The sequence below is a fragment of the Gavialis gangeticus genome, unplaced genomic scaffold (genome assembly GCF_001723915.1).
Source record: "Gavialis gangeticus isolate Ggan-Ray unplaced genomic scaffold, GavGan_comp1, whole genome shotgun sequence".
Lineage (NCBI taxonomy): Eukaryota > Metazoa > Chordata > Crocodylia > Gavialidae > Gavialis > Gavialis gangeticus.
This window is the reverse complement of record NW_017729018.1, coordinates 3313989-3333404: the sequence shown is the minus strand read 5'-3', so window position 1 is coordinate 3333404 and position 19416 is coordinate 3313989. Positions and strand designations below refer to the sequence as shown.

General features: G+C 48.9%; 1 protein-coding gene across 1 annotated transcript in view; it reads right to left on the bottom strand.

Annotated features, from left to right (window-relative positions):
* LOC109294782 (excitatory amino acid transporter 5-like) overlaps positions 1-6994 on the bottom strand; it is an 88924-nt gene extending 81930 nt beyond the window's left edge. Inside the window, exon 1 of the mRNA XM_019513244.1 lies at positions 6818-6994. Within this exon, the coding sequence (XP_019368789.1) occupies positions 6818-6994 (177 nt within the window). The remainder of the gene's footprint in view (positions 1-6817) is intronic.
* Positions 6995-19416: the final 12422 nt, after the last annotated feature.

Genomic DNA, 19416 nt, shown 5'->3' with positions numbered 1-19416 from the left:
TTGTAGGGGTAGAATGGAGCTGTGGATCCCCTTAAACATTGGGGTTCAAAATGGGCAGCCTCCTGCCTGATTAACATCCCAATACTATGACATCAAGGCATGGCAGACGAGTGAGGTGAGTGGCTGGTCCATAGACGGGAGGCAGGACGGTGCTTGCACTGGGAGTGAAAGCCTGCCCCTGTCACACTAACCTTGTTTCTTTTTATGATCAGGTCACCAAATGCTTAGATGAAGGAATCAAAGTAAATGTCATTTACTTGGATTTCAAAAAGGCCTTTGATACAGTGTATCATCCCATTCCTATATATAAACTAAGTGGCTGTGCTGTAGATGATTACACGGTCAGGTGGATGGCAAATTGGCTCACGAGATGCACCCAAACAGTGGTGGTGGACAGGCCGGTATCAACCTGGAGAGATGTGGGCAGTGGAGTTCCCCAGGGTTCGGTCTTTGGACCACTGCTGTTCAATATCTTCATCAGTGACTTGGATGAGGGTGTGGAGAGCACTCTGTCCAAATTCATGGATGACACCAAATTATGGGGCAAAGTAAACACACTGGCGGGCAGGGAATGGATTCAGGCAGTTTGGGATAGGTTGGAAAAGTGGGCAGAAAAGAATAGGATGCAGTTTAACAAAGATAAGTGCAAAGTGCTGCACCTAGGGAGAAAGACTCATCAACACACTTGCAGACTGGGGATGACTAAGCAGCACAGCAGCAGAAAGCAATTTTGGAGTCATAGTTGACTCCAAGATGAACATGAGTTGTCAGTGTGACGAAGTGATAGGTAAAGCTAACTCTGTCATGCATTAGCAGGTGCATCACAAATAGGTCTAAGGAGGTGATACTTCCCCTCTGTGCAGCACTGGTGAGGCCACAGCTGGGGTACTGCATTCAGTTTTGGGCACTGAACTTCGAGAGGGATGTGGATAATTTTGAAAAGGTCCAGAGGACGGACACTCATGTGGTTAAAAGCCTGCAGGTAAGGTCCTGTGAGAAGAAACTGAGGGACTTGGACCTCTTCAGCCACCGCAAGAGAAGGCTGAGAGGTGATCTTGTGGCCATCTATAAATTCATCAAGGGGGAGCAGCAAGGAAGAGGAGATAGTCTGTTTACCAGGGCACCCCTTGTGGCAACTAGAAACAATGGCCACAGACTGACAGACAGCAGATTTGGACTAGACATCAGGAAGGAAGAACTCTTCACAGTAAGGGTTGCCAGAATCTGGAAGGGGCTCCCAAGGGAGGTGGTGCTGTCCCCTACCTTGGAGGTCTTTAAGAGAAGACTGGACAAACACCTGGTTGGGGTCACCTGACCCTAGCACTCTTTCCTGCCTAGGACAGGGAGTCAGACTCGATGATGTACTGAGGTCTCTTTTGACCCTAAAAATCTATGAAATCTATGGCTGGCGCTCGTAAAGCCCCCGCTGATGTGGCCTGTGGCCCCCGGATGCTTAGAAGTTGAAGAGCCGCCTTGTTCTATATAATAGCCTAGAGATTCAAGCACTTCCCTGGAAAATGAGGCACCCAGGTTTCAGAGCTGCCTACGCCCATGTCCCCTGCTTCCTTTAGATTAGGCTGGAGGAACGTCTTTCCACCCTCCTGCTGAAGTTGTATAAGCAATGTAATATTTATTATTAGGTGAAAAAGAAGTTAGGTGTTCAATGTGGGAGCCCAGAGTCTTGAGTTTTGGTTTCTGTTCTCAGGAGAGTTTATATATTTTCTCTAATAAAATGTTAATGAGGAATTCAAACACAGTCTTTAAGTAGGGATCAAGTGAGGGCCTTAATCAGTAGGCCATAGTCATGCTACCTTTCCTGTGTTTCACCCCCCACACACACCGGTTTGTGTAGTGTTTTTTTGGTGTGTGTTTTGACATGGGCAAGATGGCCCCTGTTGTTCTGGCCATGTGCTCAGCACTCAGCAAGCTGGGGTCTGTATCTGGGGGAAATATGGAAAAGCCTCTGGTTTCATTGGCCAGGGGAAGCAGAGGATGCTTCAGGCAGATTGGCTGGGACAAAGATTGAAATGTGGCTCTCTGTGATTGGACAAGGCTTGGGTGATGTCACACCATATATATAAGAACAAGGGCTGCACAAAATTTCACCCGGCATTTCGTTTTGAAGCTGTTTCGATGTGCTTTGAGTTGAAAACGTTGAAATCGATTTTTATGTTTCCCCATAATAACGTATGGGCAAAACATCGAAGCAGCATTGAAACAGCAAAACAGTTTTGACTAAACGAAATGGAGCAGCGCTTTCGAAATGAAACAAAACTCGAAACAAAGCACTGTCCCATCGAATCGTTGAAGTGGAAGTTGAATTGGGACAATGCTGTTTCGCACAGAACCACTCTAAGGCTCGCTCGCTCTCCTGGGGCTGTGGAGAGCTGCCCAGCTACATCAGGAGCACGAAAACCTGCTCCCCCCTCTTCAATGGAGAGGCGGGTAGACCCTATTTGAAGGGAAAGCCTCAGATAAAGGGAGAGAGAGTCTGTTTTGGAGTTTGAGACTCCTATTTCCTTCCTCTTTCTTCTTTCTTGCTTTCTTTCTTTCTTGCTTTCTTTCTTTCTTTTGTTTTAAGTCGGTTAATGCCATGGGGGTATTAATCCCTGAGGCAAACTTCCCAAGAATGGGTCCTGGCAGTTGGTGGCTACACTGGCCTTAAGTGGGATTAACACCATGGTGCTGTTCACTGGAGCAGTGTGCTCAGGAATGGGTCCTGGCCCCTCTATTTTGTAAATGTATCATCTCAGCATAGGGAGTAGCTGAGACTGCATGTCCAGGCTGCAGCCATAGGCCTGGGCCTTTTTTCTGCTGTTTCTACATCTATGGTGTTTCAGCCGAGCTGTGTAGCTGAACCCCAGCTACATGTTCAGGCCTCAGTGCAGTGTAGGCCTGGCCAGCTTTTGCTTCAGGCCCAACAAGGTAGGCCTATCTGACCTCTCCTTCGATGTTTTCTTCTTGCAGTTTCTGCCCAGCAGAGCTAGGAGTGGGACTAGGAATTTAGGGGTGCAGCATGCTGTCTGGAGCTACAGTTCACCCCTCAAGGCCACCACATGGAAGTGGGAATCGCCATGCAGTGTCTCAAGGAGCAATGAGGGGCCCTTTGCAACACAGAAGTGCCCTAGCAGCTTCCTGCAGCCCGGTGGATGCAAGGACCAGCTCAAAGGACTCCCCAGTGAAGCCCCCTCTCCAGCCCATTGCTGAAGGGCAGGTGTAAGGATGCCAGACTGCCTGGGCATGGCTGAAGCCTCTCCAAGAGGGTGCAATCTGTGAACCATGCCATGTAGTTGGTAGTGTTTTAAATTGTATTTAGTGTTTTCTTTGCCTTTGCTTCTGTAATACATTTACCCTCTGTGCTCACAGTGCTTGTGAGGAGGGGGGGTTGTTTACATGGGACCCCCTAGTAATTTATTTAGTCTTTCCCAGGTGGTCCAGGTGGGGGCTCAAGCCAAGGTAAAATATATTTCGACCCTAAGATTGAACCTCCCTTTGTTGCTGCCAACTGGTGCCTGGCAGAAGGGTTACACTTGCATGAATCTTGCTTTCTTTTCTGGCACAATATCAGTAGGAGGGGCAGAGTATGCTGCACCCCATCTCAGTCTAGCCTATAGCTGGTTGTTAGGGCAGCCCAGGAAAAATGGGATATGGGGTTCGAATCCTCTCAGGCTGAAGTGGGAATTCAACCCAAGTTTCCCATTTCCTGGGTGAGCGTTCAAACCACTAGGCTACTACATAAAAGGTAAATACTTCCTCCAGTACTTCTTCAAAGAAAATGGCAGCTGCCACTGCATGAATGCCACGTGCCCCCGGAGGCTGCAGGGGCACGGCAAGCTCCTGCAGGTGGTGGTGGTGCTGTCGATGGTGGGAGCGTGGCGGAGGCAAGTGGGGAGTTGCCACAAGCAGCTGTCGGTTGCAGGGCACGGTGGTGAGCTCACGCTAGTGGTCGGCGACCACCCGCAGACACCGCCGGCAGTGGCAGTGGCGGTCAGCGGCAATCGCAGACCGCCCACAGATGCCGCCAGCAGTGTCGGTGGCCCCATTTTGCAGGGGGTGCACCTCCACCGTGGGGTACATGTGCACCCACATGCACCCCTGTGTGTTGCCAATGTGCCCCTGCATTTTGTGAGACGCCCAATTCTGCCAGTGTATGTTAGGCATGTTTTGAGAGTGCTTGCGGGATCAACCCCCTGAAGGGACTTCAGCAAAGGGACACCTAGGGCATTTTTATATCTAGTCCCAATGTGGCACTGGGTGCTTTTAATTAGCAAGCCGTGCTAATTAAAAGCACCCAGAGCCATGTTGGGAGCACATGGCTCAGCTGCGCAGTGCACCTCATGCTGAGAAAATGGTGGCGGTGGACTTTGGACTAACGCACATTGAACGTGTTTTACTTCAAAGCACACTGCTGCCATTTTCTCAGCTCAGGGGCGTGCTGCGCTGCTGGTACACGTGACACAGGAGACCGCCAGTGTATCGATTTGCATTCTCCAGCACACTCGATAAATCGAGTCTGCTCGTATGCGCTGGATTTCCAGTGTGTTGGAACAGGCTTCTTGCATGTGTGTAAGTGCCCCAAGTTTTTGGCACTGATTTGATTTGGCATGGGCTTGGTGGCAAGCTGCTGGGAATGGATCAGCTCTGCAAATGCACGTAACTAGAGCTCCCATTACCTAGCATGAAGTCAAACAGGGAACGTTTAGGTGCCTAGGGATTAGATGGCAGCTGAGCACGACAGTTTGTATCCACCTTAGTCTTGTTTTTGGCCCTAAGGCCCAGATCAAGCCCTTAGTCTTGCTATGAGTCAGCTCCCCATCTATCACATAGCACTTCCCTACCTCCTTGGGCACTAAGGTACTCTCAAGGAACCTGAAATCACTTAAAATGCAAAGAAACCTTCCCCAGTCTTGAACTTGGCGCATAGAGGGTCAGTGTTTTGGATGCACTGGTTAGTGCCACAAAGAAGCAATGTGACCAAGCAAAACAGACCGCTGTTTATTCTGATACCTGAGTCTTGACAGCTTCAGTCCAAAAGCTCCCTGAACCTTGGTGGTTGCCAGAGTCAGTGAACCTGGATACAATTGATCAGGGAGAGTAGAGTTACAGGACTTCGTGCATCGAGGCCTCGGGCAGAGTGGGTGCAAGCGTGCAGGTACAAGAAGTCCCCGGTCGGGGACCATAGAAGAGACTCCCTGGTGGTAGGAGTCTGCTGGGTCAGTAGCTCAGCCCACTAGCCAAGGGGGCACATGGGTTTATTCAACATAGGCCTTAACAGGCTACAAGAATCAATGAGCCACTGAGCAAATGTTCAGCAGGCAAGAAACTCAGTCAGCCGCAGCGCATGGAAGCCCAGGGGCAGGGGCACTGGGTGTCAGTGCACACTGAGACTCAGCAGGCATGGGGTTTGCTTCAGGTAAGTAACCAGATTATCTCTGCTACGGGCAGCCAAGCTGGGAATCCTAACTGAAGTGACAGACCTTTCCAAGTCCTGCCAGATTACGTGAGTCCGTTCCGTGACTCTGAGATGTAACGGCAAGACAGATGATCTGTAGAATGACCTACATCGCAGCTACCTAAAACAGTGCCTATGTGAAAGATCGGGAGCTGTCGCTTTTTCCAAGATCATCAGTGTCACCTAATACATATTTTGTGTTGTTTTCAACAGTGGAGCAGATGAAGCGAGCAAGAGCACAGGAAGGGCTGAAAGATCAGGTTTTTCAATGACATTTTGGTTCAGTTTCTTGGTGGATTAGAGGCAGCAGGGGAAGGGCACGAGTGACTTCTGAGTTTTAATCTCAGCTGTGCCATTTACTTGCTGGCTGGTCCTGGAAAAAATCTTTGCTTCAGTTCCCTAATCTCTATAATAGGGATCACAACATTTATTGTCATGCTTCACAGGGCTGTTAGGAGGATTCATTAATATCCGCTCAGACTTTTAAAAAGAGATGTAAAATACTATGCAAGTGGTAAGTATAATTATCCCAGCACAACCCTGCTGATTGGCATAGTAGAGAAGGTCCTGTGTGCAGAAACCAGATAGAGAAACTTAACCAGGAGCTGGGCAAAAGCGTAGAAATGGGATAGTGGAAGGCAGGGGCTCCCGTGACAAGCAGCCAGGGGCAGATAAATATTACTTTTCTAAATGTTTTTAGGGTCCCCGTGGGCCAGATAGAATGGCCTGGTGGGCTGCATCCTGCCCACGGGCCACATTTTGCCCACCCCTGACATGAACCCTGCAAAACAGAGAGCCTGCGCAGAGCTGGGCTTCATGCCATGATGGTTAGGACTGCTCACCAAACTCTGGTTTCCTCCTTGTGCAGTGGGGGTATCTTGATCCATTACCAGGGATATTTCTGTGGTGGAGTAAGAGGCAAGACCTGCCTCACTGGGTTTAAATGCTTCTTGTAAATCAACAAGTATGAAGCTAGACATTAAAGCTACTTGGAAGATTCATCACTAAAAACGGGTGCTTTTGTGGCAATTGTAGTTTACTCAGAATTATTTTTGCTAATACTTTGTGCTATAGTACGGTTGGGGAAAACAAAGTTGTGTTAGTCCTAAAAGAGCCCTGTAAGGTGCTACCTCTAATACCGGTTTTGCAGAGAAGTGTGGATGAGATGGACATGTGCTTTTTTTTCTATACAAATTATAATGCAAGGTTTAATCCAGTGCAGATTAGCAAGTTTCCAATGCATTTTCATGTTATATAAAATAAATACAACCACCAATATACCATTTAACAATCCAGAGAAATTTGACCTCTTCCCCCTCCTTCCCCCGATATTTTCTGCATGCACACCACATTTTTCCTACTTACCAGTTCTGTTAGCTCCAAAGCCCTTAACAAAAATCCCAGGAGGCATCCAGTTACCACTGAAAGCATTGATAGAGTCAACAGACCATTTTTTCTCCAGAAGATCTGTATCCAGTTCCAGATGCCCCACAAGCTAACGCAAAGAGAGTTTAACAAGATTTTTTTCATGCATTCCCACATGATGTTCAGCGTCTCGAAAAGTTCCACTCTGAGCAAAGTGTCTCTTTGATAGTGCCTGTATTGCTGAGATTACTAGTCATTATTTGCCATCTTTCTTGTTCAGGAGAATCATTTCCCTTTACCAGCTTAAGAACCTGTCTCAGACCAGATCAGAGTAAGAAAGCTCCCAATCCCATAATCCCAAAAGGAAGGCCTTTGCTATAATGCTATTTGGCAATCTTTCACCTTAATGAAAAGTGACATTTTAGACAAGTTAATCTAAGATCTCTAGTCTGCTCCAAGTCACTGAAATGCCTAGGGTAACCCCTTGATTGCTGTACTTCTCCACCAGGTACACCATCCTCAATGCTGTATCGGGACATGGATTCTGAGGCAGGGTACAGAAGTTACTGTTGTTGCATGGTAGGACTGCAGAAAGTGCTCTGCAGCTGTAACCAAACAGTAGGGCTGTGTGAGGCTTTGGGCAGAGCTTGGGATCCGAAGAAGCTTTGGACACTTCGGGGTCCAAGGCAGCACATCTGGGTCGAAGCACTGGCCTCGTTTGGCTTCCTGAAGAGCTTCGGAGCCGCCTCAGAGATCCGGCTATAGAGTATAATGGGGAAACAATAAAATACCTATAACTTTATTGGGGGTTTTTTTCTGATTTGGATGAAATTTTCAGAGGTTATAGACTCTGCAGAGAGGATGAAGCCTGCCAAGTTTCAAGAAAATTGGTGCAGGGGCTTGGGGGGAACAGCACCTCAAATTTTGAAAGCAAAACTCATGTCACATCTGGGCATTACAACATAGCGGGGTGAAAACTGCAGGGGTGGTAGTCTATGCTGAGACCACAAAGATTTCAAGAAGATCCATGCAGGGGTTTGGGGGAACTGCCCCTCAAGCTGCGGACAAGCAAAACTGGTGCCATGGGTGCTTGTGGGACTGACTGTGTCTGTCTTGGGGCGGGAGGGGGGAGACTGCTGCAGGCCTGGCTGCTAAGATGCTGTGTTCCCAGTTACCAACCAATCATTCATGATTCACTTAGGGACCAGCTCAATACACAGGACCTAGCTACTACATAACGACTTAATGAGCATCAATTAGCACCTACAAAGCCAGGCTAAGGAGAGAAAGAATCAATGCAGACACTCAACTGCCCCAAGACAGAGACAGTCTTGGCACAGTTTTGTCTGTCAGCAGCTAGGGGTGCATGGCCCCAGAACCTCCCTGCACCAATCTCCTCGACAGCTGGCAGGCGTCACAGCAGGGGCCACCATCCCTGCAAGTTTCATCCAAATCAGACAAAAAACAACAAAGTTATAGATATTTCATTGATTTCCCCAGTATACCCTATGGCTGGATCTCCGAGGTGGCTCCGAAGCTTCGGCCGGATCGAGGCGGAAACCTGGTCGGAGCTCCATCTGAAGCAGCCAGATCTGAAGCTGGATCGGATCACTGCCGACTCACACAGCCCTACCAAACAGGTGGTCCGGGCGCACAGAGAATTGTAAAAATAATGGATCCCACTCTACAAGAACCCTCGATGGATATGGTATCAGATTCAGTGCTGTAAGTTAAAGCACCTGTACGAGATCCCATCACCAGTCTTATTAGGTCACATTCCACTGGCAACCCATCGGGCTTTGCAGTACCCCACTCCCCTCCCCTCCGCTCCTAGGGCAGCATTTTAGCATTGGCAAGACTTGGTGTGGTTTGCCTGAGTGCCAGGCCAGCCCCATGCCTGGGCTGCCCCTGACAGAACTCAGTGAAGCCTCTGTCCCTAGGCCCACCCGTGTCCTTCTTCCAGTTAGCATAGATCCAATCACACAAAGAAAACTGATTATTGCTGAATTTCTCTTTTTGCACATTGTCACGGGTGCAGTTGAGCAAGTGCTGAGCATGCTACAGCAGCTATTTTGCTTCTGCTCACAGATAATCTGTGCGTGCTTTGAGAAGCTGGGAGGGAGTGTTGATTGCATGATTGCTGTGGGATAGCTGCCTGGGCCTGAGTCAGCCCTGCCCAGGGGGGTATAAAAGGAGACTCCCCAGGTGACCAGGGAGCCAGCGAACAGGGATCACCAACAGGAGCAGTTTCCAGGCAGTTCACAGGCCACAGGAGCCAGGTCGGAGACTTCACCAGGGGAGAAAGGAGGACGCTTTGCTCTACAATAATGGTGAGTACACGGTGGACTGCCAGGGCCCTGGCCCAGGTGGCACTGCCCACCTGGGGCTCCTCTGCAGGCTCCACCTAGACAGAGGCCGCAGGGGGGCTAGAGGCACCCTCTCCCCCTTTTTGTGGGGGCTGCTTGGCGGGGCCTCGGCGGCCTGGGGGGAGGGGGCAGTGGGAGTTCCCTCGCCTGTCCCACATGTGTGCATCTTCAGGCCTTGGAGAAGCAGGTGAGGGAGCTCCAGAAGGAGGTCAGCAGGCTGTGGGAGATTAGGGCGTCCAAGGACAAAATTGTTGGGTACTTTTGTTCTCTGCAGGGTCAGAAACCTAGAGGCGAAGCCACCCAGGAGGGACCGACCGCAGAGGTATGGCAGACGTTCACCTCCAGAGCCAGGGCTACTTGTGCTACCTCAGTGTCTGCTCCTCAGGTACAGCTGGGGAACAGGTACGAGGCCCTGGCAGCCATAGAGGAGGAGGTAGGAGAGGATGCCTCCAAGGGAACCGATGCCACTCCAAGCACAGCACAGGCCAAGAGCTACCAGAACACCAAGAGGAAGAGACGCCGGGTCTTCATCAGCAGCAATTCCATCCTGAGAGGAACAGAGGGGCCCATCTGTTGTTTTGACCCCATAGTATGTGAGGTTTGTTGCCTGCCTGGAGCTCGGATTCAGGATGTCAAGATGATCCCAGACCTCATCTGACCCTCTGATCATTACCCCATGGTCCTCATCCATGTGGGAACAAATGACACAGCCAGGGGCAACCCAGACCGCATCATGAGAGACTACAAGGCTCTAGGGGCAAAGCTCAAGGAGACAGGGGCACAGGGGTTTTTTGTTCTATCCTTCCAGGGAGCAGACATGGATGGCACCATGAGACATGCATCAGCGAGGTCAATCGGCGGCTTCAGAGCTGGTGTTATCAGGCAGGCCTTGGGTTCTTGGACCAAGACCCACATTTCCACACAAAGGACATGCTCGTGCAGGACGGGCTTCATCTCTCCCCAAGAGGTAAGTGTGTTTTTTCTTCCAGGCTGCTGATCTCATACGGTGAGCTTTAAATTAAGTTTGCTAGGGGACAGGGACACAGAGGAACACAAGGACACTTTGCCATCAAGGCAGGTGATGTGTACAGATAGTACCAGGTAAGTGACAGGGGCCAGGGCAGGCTTAGGAACAAGGGGGCAGCATGGGCACCGACAGGAAGGCTCAGATGCCTCTACACAAATGCTTGAAGCATGGGGAATAAGCAGGAGGAACTTGCCCTCCTGCTAGCTAGCAAAAACACCTGGTGGGATTCTACCCATGACTGGGCAGTGGATAGCGAGGGATACAGGCAGTACAGGCAAGACAGAGCAGGGAAAAGAGTGGGGGGTGTAGTGCTATACGTCAAAGAGCAATACGTGTCTTCAGTGATCAGGATGGGGTCAGAGGAGGGGCAAAATGAGGAGCTCTGGGTAAGAATGCAAGGCGGTCATTGGGAAAGGGACTTGATAGTGGGCGTCTACTACAGACAGCCTCATCAGGGGGACGAGCTGGACCTGGAATTCTCAGGTCAGCTCACGGAGGCTGTAAAGTCAAGGGATGTGGTTGTCATGGGCAACCTAAACTACCCAGACATCTCCTGGGAGGAGCAGTCATCCAGGTCTGACCGCTCCCGTAGGTTCCTAGCTGGGATACAGGACCTTCACCTAACCCAGGAGGTGCATAGTCCCACCAGGGGAAATGCCTTGCCGGACTTCGTCCTTGCCACAGGCAATGACCTGGTGAGGGGTCTGCGGGTACTCGACCACCTGGGCGACAGTGATCATCGCCTGCTGGAATTTACTATCCAGTGCAGGGTGGTGAAAGTAAGCAGCAAGGTAGAGGTCCTTGACTTTAGGAGGGCCAACTTTTGTAAGCTAAGAAGGTTAGTAGGAGAGGCACTGGGGTCTCAGAGCTTCAATGAGATGGGAGCCTAAGACGGGTGGTTGTTCCTCAAGGAGATGATCCTCTGAGTTCAAAGGGAGTCAGTCCCGATGTGCACCAAGGGGGGCAGAAGTGCTAAGAAGCCCCAGTGCATCCAGGGAAGCCTGAGAGAAAAAGAGGCGTACAAACAGTGGAAGCAAGGGGCTACCCCCAAGGAGGATTACACCCTCATTGCTCGGGACTGTAGGAAGGCTGTTAGGAAGGCCAAAGCAGAGATGGAGCTAGGGCCAGGGACCAGAATTAAGGATAATAAAAAGTCCTTTTTCAAATACATAGGAAGAAAGAAGAAGGCACTGGGTAACGTGGGGCCCCTACAGGATAGGCTTGGCAATCTGATGATTGTGGCAAAGGAAAAAGCTGACCTCTTTAACAAATTCTTTGCCTCCATATTCCTGAACAGGGACTGGGACATCTCCCCCACTAAAATTGCGGATGGACCTAGGGGAGGCACCGCCATGCCTAGGGTCAGAGACAACCTAGTTAGGGAACTTTTGGAGGGGCTGGCCATGCTTAAATCAGTAGGTCCAGATGCTCTTCACCCAAGGGTGCTCAGGAAATTGGCGGGGGTCATAGCAGGGCCCCTGGCACGGCTCTATGAGCGCTTGTGGGGCACTGGCCAGGTACCAGAGGATTGTCCCCATTTACAAGAAGGGGAGAAAAGAGGACCCCAGCAAATATAGGCCAGTCAGTCTTACCTCGGTCATTGGGAATATGTTTGAGAAAATTATCAAGGAGCACATCTGCAAGGGCCCAGCAGGGGAGGTAATGCTCAGGGGCAACGAAGATGGGTTCATTGAGGGCAGACCCCTTCTGACTAACCTGGTGTCTTTTTATGGTCGGGTCACAAAGTCCCTGGATGAGGGTGTCAGGGTGTATGTCATCTTCCTGGACTTTAAGAAGGTTATGACATGGTTTCCCACCACATTCTCTTAAAAAAAACTCGGTGACTGTGGTACTGATGCCTACACAGTCAGATGGGTGGCAAATTGGCTAGATGGTTGCACCCAGAGAGTGGTGGTGGATGGGTCTTTTTCAACCTGGAGGGATGTGGGCTGTGGAGTCCCACAGGGCTCAGTCCTGGGGCCTGTACTGTTCAACATCTTTATCAGTGATCTGGATGTGGGTGTGGAAAGCACACTGTCCATATTCACTGATGACACCAAGATGTGGGGTGAGGTGGGCATGCTGGAGGGGAGGGACAGAATCCAGCTAGATCTAGACAAATTACAGAGGTGGGCAGATGAGAATAGGATGAAATTCAACACAGAAAAGTGCGAGGTGCTGCATCTATGGGGAAGGAACCAGCAACACACCTATAGGCTGGGGAACACCACTCCTGTCAACACGGTGGCAGAAAGGGATCTTGGGGTCATTGTTGACTCCAAGATGAATATGAGCCACTAATGCAAGGAAGCGGTCAGTAAGGCTAACCACACCTTGTGATGCATCTACAGATGTATCACAAGCAGGTCCAGGGAGGTGATCCTTCACCTCTATGCGGCACTGGTCAGGCCACAGTTGGAGTACTGCATCCAGTTCTGGGTGCCGCACTTCAGGAGGGATGTGGCTAGCATTGAGAGGGTCCAGAGGAGGGCCACCCGCATGATCAAGGGGCAGCAGGTCAGACCCTATGTAGAAAGGCTAAAGGGCCTGAACCTATTCAGCCTCCACAAGGGAAGGCTGAGGGGGGATCTGGTGGCTGTTTACAAACTCACCAGGGGGGACCAGCAGGAACTGGGGGAGGCTCTGTTCCCCTGGGCACCACTCAGGATTACTAGGAATAACGTCCACAAATTGTTAGAGGGAAGGTTCAGGCTGGACATCAGGAGACATTACTTTACAGTTAGGGCTGCCAGACTCTGGAATGGGCTCCCAAGTGAGGTGGTACTCTCTCCTACCTTGGGGGTCTTTAAGAGGAGGCTGGACAGATATTTGGCTGGGGTGATGTGGACCCGGCACCCGTTCCTGCCTGAAGGAGGGGGTTGGACCTAATGATTTGTTTAGGTTCCTTCCGACCCTAAGTACTACGATACTATGATACTATGAACCTGCCTTAAGAACTGATTAATCTGCACTGATTTCTGGCAACGATCAAGTTACCTAACGGAAGTAAAGAATATACTTGACCATGCTCAAAATGCCCACCTATGTATACGAATATGTTGCATCGCTACATTCCAACTTGTCTGGAGAAACTGAATGCATGTGTAAAATGCAAATGCGAGAAGCATTTACACTGCCTGTGCTCAATATAGGATACAGGAACAGAAACCCATGAGTCCAGCTCACAGACCTGAGGTCCAAGAGATCTTGGATGCATTCAATGGCCGATAAAGAAGCAGAGTGCTTCTGTGTTCTCATGTCTTAAAGCCAATTTCTAATAATTCTGGTCACTCAAGTAATGGTTTGCAACCATGTACACTGGATAGAAAACTAATAAGGTGCTGGAAGGTAGTAGGTGGATAGATTAAAGGTTAGCCAGGCTAGCAGGTGTCCGGCTTGGTTCAATCAGCTTTGTTAAAAAACATTAGCTGTAGAGTGACATCAGTAACCACAAAAAAACTGAACGGGGGCACAGAACAATGTAGGGTTATACTTTACACTTTACCTCAGAGGCTTCTCTCACTGCTGCCAGAAGTCTTAAACTACTGGTATAACAGTCGAGCTGACTCTGGTAAGACCTGTGCCCTTAGCTGCTGGGAGACTTTGTTGTGCTGGTCGCTCCCTCGCTACGGGGATCCAATATATGGTCCAAACACTGTGTCTGACTGCAATACTGGTTTGGCCATGGAGTGATTGAGCCACTCTCACAGGGCGCATCTACACATTCATTAATGCGCAGTAGTTAATGGAGTCAAAACTCTTGGGAGAAGTGATATCTTTTGATTCCTTTTGCCTCTAGACCAATATGACTACAACCTGGGTAAATGACACACAGTGGTTACTGTGCATTTCGTTTAGTACTTGTTTAGTGAGGTACTAACTAAATGCACAGTAATTACAGTTGCTGCACAGTAGCGCCTGTACACGTTTTTTTTGTGTGACACTTATTGTGCAGTAGCCTACTACTACTCCGCAGTAGCGTATTAGCACAAGTTTTGCCCGGCAGGCAACTGTGCAGTGTTATTAGGCTACTGCGCATTAAGCGTCTCATGTAGACGTGCCCACAGAAACCAAACATTCAAGGCACAGCAGCAGCTGTGTCTCACAGCTCAACACAACATCACAGACTTGCTCCGGTTCACGGACACAGATGCACAGAACCAGAGGGCGAGCCCCACACACGTGCACAGAGAGAGACAGACAAATGGAGCCCCCCCTCAGACAGACACCCCCCCCAAACCAGAGACTTCTGCAGTGTCATTTTACACCAGTGGGGCCTTGGTAACTCACCACTGCATCCTCCTCCAATCACGTACTGAATAGTCCAGTCTCCTTGGTGAGACCGCCTGCCACTCACCCGAATGGCTGCAATCTTTCACTTAACAGCACTTGTTTCTCTCTTTAACCTCAGGCCTGTTGGAAGCCAAGAGACAAACAGGGTCACTCTCCGGAAGCCCTAGTGAGTGGAGGCAGTCAGATTGTCCCATTTGCCAGCTCATGCCCCAGGAAGGATGACTTAGGATCACCACGTATTTGGTACTGTATCAATATTCCAAGTAATATGTAATAATGCAAAACAACCACTTGGCAGTGGCTGCATCTACACAAGACACTGACTGCACAGTCATGACTTGTATAAACAAGTACTAAATGACTGTGCGGTAACCTGAGTTACCGCACAGTCGCACCAATGAACACCTTTTTTGTGATGCTGTGCCTAATACTCCTGACAGGAGCGTTGTGTCACAGTTTTTGCCACGCAACGCTACTGCACAGAAGTATCAGGCTACTGCGCAGTCGGTGTCTCATGTAGATGTGGCCAGTGTGTTGCATTGTGCCTCCTCACTTGTGACATCTATATTTATATTGAAATCTCCTTAAAACACAGACTTTATACTGTGCCAGGTAAGAGATTGGAAAAGAAAAAGTAAACGTGAAAAAAAGAAATCTAATAAAATCTGGTAAGTACTATTTGGGATTGAAATTTATAACCTGCCAGTAATAGAATCCATAATACTAAAGTCCTCCATCTTATAAGGCGCAAAGTAAGGGTTGGGCCCTAAATATTTGCCAGCCCTTTTTGTAATTTTTTTTATGGGAAGTCTCCTGCCATGTCCTTCATTCTCATTCAGTGCAGATTGACTCCCTCTCTTCTTCCTCTCTTATCAGGTAGTTAGTAGATGACAGGGCTGTGCAAGGCTTCAGACAGAGCTTTGGATCTGGAGAAGCTTTGGATGCTTCAGGGTCTGAAGCAGCATGTCCGGATCGAAGTGCTGGCTTTGTTAGGCTTTCCGCAGCACTTTGGAGCCACTTCAGAGATCTGGCCATAGGGTATAATGTTGGAAACAATGAAATATCTATAACTTTGTTGTTTTTTGTCTGATCTGGATGAACTTTGCAGAGGTTGTAGTCTCTGCTGACAGCATGAAGTCTGTCAAGTTTCCAGAAGATGGGTAGAAAGATTCGGGGGTAATTATGCCCCAAATTCTTGAAAGCAAAAGTGATGTCACATCTATGTGTTACACCACAGGGGGCTGAAACCTGCAGGGATGGTGGCCCTGGCTGAGATCACAAATCCTGCCAAGTTTCAAGAAGATCAGTTCAGGGAGTTGGGGGGAACTGCACCCCAAATTCTTGAAAGCAAAACTCATGTCACATCTACGTGTTACACCACGGGGGGGGGGGGTGAAAACTGCACGGTGGTGGTCTCTGGTGAGGCCACAAAGTTTGCCAAGTTCCAAGAAGATCGGTGCAGGGGTTTGGGGGGGAACTACACAAGGGACCATGTGGGCCAGAGGCCTGGGCAAGGGCATGTGATGTTGAATGCATCACGGGGCATCAGCCAAAATTTAAGATTCTGGAAGTGACCTAAACAGTGGAGCCCAGTGAAGTGGGCACAGGGGCTCCAAAGTTGTCTGTGGGCCAGAGGCAGAGCATGCCATTCTACAAGGACCTGTGCCACTTCCTTGCTAAGAATAAGGCAGATGCCCCCCATCCCATGCCCACAGGACCAGGGGTGTTCTGGAGGAGAGTCACCTGCAGGGACCCCGCTGGAGGAGGTGGAGGGAGACTCTGAGACACTATTCCTGACACAGGGGCCATGGCTGTTCTGGAGCAAGTCTTATCACACATCTCTGTGGCTCTCCCAGAGGCATGGAGTGTGTACCAGCTCTTCCAAGGATTATATCCTTGAAATAAGGTAATTCCTCTGAAATCAGCTTCTGAAACTTTGTGTTTCTTGTGGGAGGAGAAGCGGTGTGTAGGGGGTTAAGCAAATTTTAAATTTGCAGTGTGTGAGGAAAGTAAATGCTGAGATGTAAATTTTATATTTCCTAAGTGATCACATGCACCACTCCTGAAGAAGAGTGGGGGTCTGGGCAGAGACCTCTAAAAGCACAAGCAAAAAACCCCAGAAATGCTCAGCCTGCAGATCATAATACCCAAGGATCAGAAGACTACTGGGGCAGAACAGAAGGGTATGATTCCTCAAAGGAAAACAGGCCACATACCTCTGAGAAAACCATATGTAAAAAGACAAGGATCCCCAAAACAGGTGATCTGGACCCCTTGAATAAGAAACCCAGGACTGATTACTCACACAGTTTAGAGAAAGAGGAGAGTCTTTCTCCTTTTTTGAAAGATCATGATTATTGTGAAAAAAAGAGGGTGGATTTTCAGGGTGAGCGTAACCATCTTGTCTTGAAAGATCATGATTATTGTAAAAAAAAAGGGGGGGGATCTGGGGTGGTACTGGTAGGCATATACATCTCAGAAAGAGTGTGCAGAGCGCCATGAAAGATCATGATTACTACCAGAACTAAAGGGTAAATTTTACTTAGAGAGGAGGCAGTCTTTGTAACTCGGACAGCAGGCGTGGTGTATATCATAAGAGGGGGAGCCATGGTAAACACGGGGGTAAGAATGGGTGGCAAACCAGCAAGTGGCTCATGGGGTGAAAAGTAAGGGTCTGGTTAAAGAGGAGCGTGGGGAAGGCTAAACACTGGTTGAGGAAGAAAAAAAAAAGAGATCCCCTAGGGATCCCTCAAACACTCCTCCTCCTTCCAGTCCTGACCCTTCACCAGAACCCCTGGAGCCAGAGAGAGGGGGTGGAGAATATGGTTTAGGAAGCCTGTTAGAGGGTCCTTCACGTGTACCCCAGCCTCCCAGACCTGACCTTTCACCAGAAGCCGCAGAGCCAGAGAGGGCAGATGGTGACTATGATTTAGGAAGATCATTAGAGGGTCCCTCAAATGTTCCCAGGCCACCCAGGCCTCCCCCACCACCACGACCTGGAGGGTTGGGATAATGAATCTGGTGTAGAAGACAGTTTAGAGGATCCCTCAAGCGCCCCCTGGTCTCCTGAGTCACCAAAGGATGTTTTACTGGATGTACATATGGTGCGGGTAAGAAGGCAAGAGTGGTCTGTAGCCAGGTTTGGTGGCATGAGGTGCACTGAGGAGCTCCGTTTTGTGAATTTGGAGCATGTGCCATTACACGTGGCATACGAAGCCACAACCCGAGGGGTGGAAGAAACTGTAGCAGAACTCCGACAGAGATTCACAGGCAATGACTATGCACAGTTACATATTCAGGCAGATAGCATGGCAAACTATTTGTACTCACGAGCTATTAATTTAAACAATTTGACCCCAGCGCTGTTTTTAGAGTGGTTCAGTAACCTGTTACAAAGCCAGAGAGAAATATTGCTCGATTCAACATTTCGGCTGGTTGTGGTCATTGTGAAAGGCCGGGGAGGTGGAAGCCGTAGAGTTATAAGCTCTATCCCCTATTCCCAGATCATTACTAAAAAGAGGAAGTATTTAATTGACTTGAATACCTATGATACTAACCTGTGTTTTGCAGGCAGCCTATTGGCTGTTACAAAACGTAGAGGGGCCAGAGATGTTGAGCTGCTAGATGGTGCCAAAGAACTGCATAGGAAATTAGGCCGGTCTATATATCAAAAGATTATGCTCCATCAGGTACCTTTGTTTGAAGACCTTGAACAGGTTAACATTCACATAGTGATGCATAAGGAAAAAACTGGGTGGAGTTTATTTAAAACACAGGACACATCCAGATACCCCGACACCTGTTTTATTCTGCTACATGGTGAACATTATTATGGTATTTTGGATGTGAGAAAGGTGTTTGGCATGAGAAATTATTGCGATCTTTGTCAGACGTTGTACAGCCATAGCCACACGTGCAGGTTCCGATGTCGTCTTTGCCTGAGCCCCAACTGCTCTGAAAACGTGGGCAGGACACAGAGATGCCCTAATTGTAAGCTGTTTTGTTGTTCCACATAGTGCTTAGAAAGGCACGTGGCCCTGGCCTCCGAAAAACAGATTGAATGTCTGACTAAAACTCTGTGCGATGAGTGTAAATCTTACGTGGACAAAAAGTACGAGTGCAAGGGGCGGCAGTGCAAACAGTGTTATGGGAAAATCACATGTAAACGAACACTGGTGCTTTATGCGTCAGATTAAAGAGGCGAAGGGTACGTTTTTTATAATTTTGAAAGGAGATGGGGATGCATGTGCCCAACTACATTTTTGCAATGGAGCTAAACACAGGGGGGAAAAAAACTCAGAAAGCCACAGGCAAAAACCCCAAAAAGGCTTGTAAAGCTAAGCCCGGAAAGCACTTGGGAGTTTAAGGGCGAAGAGTGCCTGTCTGATTTTATTAAGGTCTTTATGGATAAAAAGTTCAAGGACTACACCTTCATAGCTCACAACGCCAAAGGCTATGATGGTTACTTCATTGTCAGCCAGTTATTGAAGGAAAAAATGGGCGTGAAACTAATCACTCAGGGTGGTAAACTCATGTGCATTGAAGTGACCAGGCTAGGTGTCTGTTCCATAGATTCTTTAAACTTTTTGCCACTGAAGCGTAGCAGGCTTCCACAGGCGATGGGGTTTGAAGGATGCAAAGGTTATTTCCCACATTTTTTTAACATGGCAGAAAACCAAAACTATGTGGGGCCTCCCCCAAAGATGGAGTATTACGGCGTTGAAAATATGATGTCCGGTGAGAAAGGACAGTTTTTAGAATGGTATCAGAATAACCGCTATAAGACCTTTGAGATGCAAAAGGAGCTGGCCTATTATTGTCAGCAGGACGTAAAATTTTGAAAGAGGCCTGCTGCCTCTACGGGGATGAGATCATGAAAATGACACGGTGGGTAGACAGAGTGAAAGTAGATG